Source organism: Malus domestica, chromosome 16, assembly GCF_042453785.1.
Source record: "Malus domestica chromosome 16, GDT2T_hap1".
Lineage (NCBI taxonomy): Eukaryota > Viridiplantae > Streptophyta > Magnoliopsida > Rosales > Rosaceae > Malus > Malus domestica.
The window spans coordinates 22,197,628-22,203,274 of NC_091676.1; the positions used below are offsets into that span (position 1 = coordinate 22,197,628).

Below are 5,647 nucleotides of genomic sequence, written 5' to 3' on the forward strand. Positions count from 1 at the left end.
ACTTACAAAATCCACAAAAGCATGAAATGGTGCAAGGGATACCAAAGATGGATCAATGCAATGAACCTTGTGAAGGGTGTGTGTTTAGAAAACATCACAGAGATCCATTTGAAGCTGGAAAGGCTTTGAGGGCAACAAAACCACTCGAATTGATTCACACGGATGTGTGTGGACTAATGCAAACAACAACAATAAGTGGAAACAAGTATTTTCTAACCTTCATTGATGACTACTCACATATGTGTTGGGTGTATTTCATAAGGTTCAAGTTTGAGGTATTCACAATATTTAAGAAGTTCAAGGCAATGGTGGAATTGCAAAGTGGATACCAAATCAAAAGACTAAGAAGTGATAGGGGAGGGGAGTACACCTCTCTTGAGTTTAATGCATTCTGTGAAGATGTGGGATTGGAAAAGCAACTCAGAATGGCATATTCAACACAATAGAATGGCATTGAAGAAAGGAAGAATAAGACTATAGTCAAAATGGCTAAGTCTATGATGCATGAGAAGAACATGCCTTATACATTTTGGGGTGAAGCTATGAACACCTCAGTGTACCTATTGAATAGGTGCCCTACTAAAGCATTAGACAAGAAGACTTCATTTGAAGTGTTCAGTGGAAGGAAGCCTTCTGTGAAGCATCTGAAAGTGTTTGGCTCAGTTGCTATACTCATATTCCTCAACAACTAAGACACAAGTTAGAGAAATCAAGCAACAAAGGTGTTTTTGTGGGTTATGGTACCAGTGAGAAATAGTATAGAGTTTACAATCTATCAACTCAGAAGATAATCCTGTCAAAGGATGTTATCTTTGATGAAGACTCAACATGGAATTGGGAAATAAGTGTAGAGGAGAAAGACAGTGTCTCTCTACAACTTGACCTCAACAATGGGCAAACAAGGGACCTTATGGAGACCTCAATTCAAGAAGAAACCACAGAGAATGGTGACACTCAAGGGACTCCACAACAAGTAAACATGAGTCCACAACCAAGTCAATCACAGATAACAACTCCAAGTTCAACTCTAGTGTTGTTGAGAAGCTTGGATGAGATATATGCTACATGTAATTACTATGTAGTGGAACCAGAAATGTTTGAAGAAGCTGAGAAAGACAAATCCTGGAAGAAAGCAATGAAGGAAGAGCTTGAAATGATATAGAAGAATGACATTTGGGAATTTGTAAATCGACTAAGTGACAAGCTTATGATTGGAGTAAAATGGGTGTACAAAGTGAAGCTAAACCTAGATGGTTATGTGTAGAAGAATAAGGCAAGATTGATAGCTAAAGCTACTCATAGAAGCCTGGTGTAGACTTCAATGAAACCTTCACACCAGTAGCAAGGTTAGACACCAAAAGGACCTTAATAGCCCTAGCAGCCAAGAAGGGTTGGAAGTTGTATCAATTGGATGTCAAATTTGCATTTCTAAATGGAGTGCTAGAGGAGGAGGTGTTTGTGGAACAACATCAAAGGTTCACAAGTTAAGAGTTTCCAGAGAAGGTGTACAAGCTAAGGAAGGCTCTTTATGGCCTAAAATAAGCTCCAAGGGCTTGGTACAGTGAAATTGATTCTTATTTCACTGAGAAAGGATTTCAGAAAAGTCCTAGTGAAGCTACACTCTACACCAAGATAGAAAGCAACAATAAGACAATCAATGTCTCAATCTATGTGGATGATGTTGTCTATACTGGAAATGATGCTGCAATGATTGAAGAGTTCAAAGACGAAATGATGAAGATTTTTGAAATGACTGACCTAGGCCTCTTGCATAATTTTCTTGGCATTGGGGTAATTCAAGAGGCAAACAACATCTTCATTCATCAAAAGAAGTATGCTGAAACCTTGCTTGAAAGGTTTGATTTGAAGGGTTGCAAACTGGTCTCTACACCTCTAATTGTAAATGAGAAACTTAAGAAGGATGATGGAAGTGAATCTGTAGATGCTAGTCTCTACAAAAGCATTGTTGGTAGCCTATTGTACTTAACTGTAACAAGACGGGATCTAATGTTCTCAGCAAGCCTACTCTTTAGGTTTATGCAGAATCCTAGCAAGATACACATGGGGACAGCAAAGAGAGTTCTAAGATATGTGCAAGGAACACTTGATTATGGCATCAAGTATGAAATGGGGAAGTCAACTATCCTAATTGGATTTTGACAGTGACTGGGGTGGCAGTGAATATGATAGTAGAAGCACATCGGGCTATGCTTTCACTTTTGGTTCATGGGCCTCTAGGAAGCAACAAAGTGTTGCACTGTCCATAGCCGAAGCAGAGTATGTGAGTGCATCAGAAGCAACGGCTCAAGCTATTTGGCTAAGGTTTATACTCAAGGACTTTGGTGAATTGTAGGTTGAAGCTATACCACTTCTATGTGACAACACCTCTGCAATTTCCATGACCAAAAAACCCAGTTTTTCATCAGAGAACAAAGCACATCAAAAGAAGATATCATTTCATCAGAGAGGCATTGCAGGTTAACACAATCAAGCTAATATATTGCAGCACAGGAGATCAGATCGCAGATATCTTCACAAAAGCATTACCGAATGAAAGATTCAATTACCTGAGGGGATTGTTCGGAATGACTCCCATAAGCAGTTTAGAAGGGAATGTTGGAAGCTAAACAACTTCTGAAGAGGGATCAAAGATAGCAAGGAGCTCCTGAGCATGGCTGCTGTTTGCATTGAAGAAGAAAGAAGAAATTAAGGGTTTTAGCCCCAACGGCTAGTTTTTCAGTTTAAATGTATGTGTGAGTGTGTGAGTGACAAGTGTACACTCCATATTAGATCACTTAAAACCAAATGAAAGGCTAGGATTCAATCTGGAGTAGTAAGGCTGAAATGGTTGTTAAGCCTCTTGTCAATCACTCTTTAAATAAGTATGGGTTATGGCAATGCACCATACCTTACAAACATTCACCTACTTAATGAAGTTATAGCTGCTGCTCCTTGCACAGCCTTGAAGCTGTCAATCATTTCTCCATGTCCTCTCCATTCTCTGCTGTTCTAACTCTAAAAAAATCGATCCAAACTATCAAACAAAAACACCTAAACAAACAAACTTATCACTTTCAAGGCATTCTTGGTGATAACTGATAGGGGTTAGTCTATATAGAAGGCTAATAATTGGTGCATGTTTGCAGTTTTCTGTAATTGTTTTTTTTCTGTGTTGTGTAACAATAAGTTTCTCTGCATGCTGTTCCATGCCTAATCCGGAAAAAAAAATCTAGGAAATGGTCCCCCCTCCCCCAAGGGTCCCCCAACGATGACTCCCTGAGCAATCAAGGAAACAATGGCGAGGGAAATAATTTAGGAGGAAACAATCCACCAAAACCTAAAAACCCCTCAAAAACCCAAAAAGCATCGCCAAAATCTTTACCTTTTATTCGCCGCTCCATCTCCGACCGCTGCAACTGCCGCCAAAACCCTATTTGAGCATTCCCTCTCCGCTTCTTGCCAAAACTCCCTCCAATTGTTTACCAATCAAACTCCCCACTTCCTCCGATTACTCAAAATCCTTCCAAAGATTGGGAAGCTTCTTTCGAGATAGAGAGAAAGAAAGAGAGACAGGAAGAGAATTAGAAAAAGAGAGATAGTGTGAGAGAGCTATGGAATGCAATACAACTTAACATTTTTCTTGTTCAGAGGTACGGTATCGGATACGGAATACGCGACCAAGTTGTCGGATCCATGCTTTAGGTTTTCTCCAATATTTCATATGAAGATTTACTTCTAATCTAATGAATGTGAATATAGAATAATGAGACCCAAAATAGCAGAGTAAAATTGTTCAGTTTTCTCACAAACTTACAATATCCCTTTAAATGGACAAAAGACCAACCTTTTTTCATTGTTGTTCATTTGTAGGTGCACGATGAATCATGCACACAATATGCTTATACTTCTCACAAAATAGGCATGAGACTATAAGGCATTTTTTTGGTAGGCCTCACTGTACAAGATAACTCTTTGCCGCCAATAGTTTCAATTTGTACGGGTATGTATTTACTTTCTGTTAACCATAGTACAATAATCTCTAATGATGCTCAGAAAGATTAGAAGAACTCAGAAATAAGAAGAAGATCTTAAAAGAGAGAAGAGATAGAGAAAGAGAGAGAGAGAGAGATAGAAATCTTTCTGTATATTATCTTGTTGTTTTTCTCATCGTTACATTCACACACTATTTATCTTGTGCAAGACTTAGTTACATTTATTCTTACCCATACAACTTGGACTAACTAACTAACCAATTCTTGTAATCTAGCCTTTCACACTTTGACAGATGTCACAATCCTAATGGCTTGATTATATACTCTAACATCCCCCCTCAAGCTCAACCAAGCATGAGATTGCTGCAATGTGTGTTGAAGAGAGGTGTACTGAGTCCTTTAGTAAAGATGTCTACAAACTGTTCTGAGGAAGAAACAAATTGTACCAGGAGCTTCTTGCTTGCAACCCTTTCACACACAAAATGAACATCAACTTCAATGTGCTTTGTGCACTGATGATTTACTGGATAAAAAGAAAGTGCTATAGCAGACATATTATCACAGAATAACACTGGAGTATCAGAAGGTTGTATCTGTAAGAACACAAACAATTGTTGAATCCAGTCTAATTTAGCCAATGTAGTAGACATGGCTCTATATTCAGCCTTAGTGTATGAACGAGAGACAGTTTGCTGCTTCTTGGAGGACCAAGAGATTGGATTATTGCCAAGAAAAACAACCAAACCCGTAGTTAAGCGTCTATCGTTGGGATCCCCGGCCCAGTCAACATCATTAAAGGCTTTAAGAAACAACTCTCCTTTACTATAAGTAATCCCTTTAGACAAAGACCCTTTGAGATACCTTAATATCCGTTTAACTGCAGTGAAGTGAGATATCATTGGGGCTTGCATAAATTGACTAACTTGATGCACATAGAAAGCAATATCAGGTCGGGTGAACACAAGGTATTGTAAGGCTCCAACCACACTCCGATAAAGAGCAGGATTATTGAAAGGCTAACCATCATCTTTGAGGAGTCTATGATAAGGCAAACACGGTGTGACTGCGGGTTTGGCATCTGTCATGTCAGTCTTCTTCAACAAGTCAACAATATACTTTTCTTGAGACAAAAACAATCCCTGAGCAGTTTTGGAAATTTGAATTCCCAAGAAGAAATGTAAGGGACCAAGATCCTTAAGCTCAAACTCTTTGGTTAAATCTGTAACAACCTGTTGAATAGCAGAGGATGCACTTCCAATAATTATGATATCGTCCACATATAAGAGAAGAACCACAATAGCACCATCAACAGGTTTAACAAATAATGAAGAATCTGAAGTAGTGGCTCGGAAAGATTAGAAGAACTCAGAACGAAGAAGAAGATCTTAAAAGAGAGAAGAGATAGAGAAGAGATAGAGAAAGAGAGAGAGAGAGATAGAAATCTTTCTGTATATTATCTTGTTGTTTTTCTCATCTTTACATTCACACACTATTTATCTTGTGCAAGACTTAGTTACATTTATCCTTACCCATACAACTTGTACTAACTAACTAACCAATTCTTGTAATCTAGCCTTTCACACTTTGACAGATGTCACAATTCTAATGGCTTGATTATATACTCTAACACTTTCCAGCAACTAAATAATTTGGTC

At 38.4% G+C, this 5,647-nt stretch overlaps 1 protein-coding gene across 1 annotated transcript; it reads left to right on the plus strand.

Annotated features, from left to right (window-relative positions):
- Positions 1-485: 485 nt before the first annotated feature.
- LOC139193061 (uncharacterized mitochondrial protein AtMg00810-like) lies at positions 486-2,160 on the plus strand. The gene is made up of 2 exons (XM_070816018.1): positions 486-662; positions 1,600-2,160. Exons 1-2 carry the CDS (start codon positions 486-488, stop codon positions 2,158-2,160), a joined length of 738 nt encoding a protein of 245 aa, XP_070672119.1.
- The last annotated feature ends 3,487 nt before the right edge of the window (positions 2,161-5,647 follow it).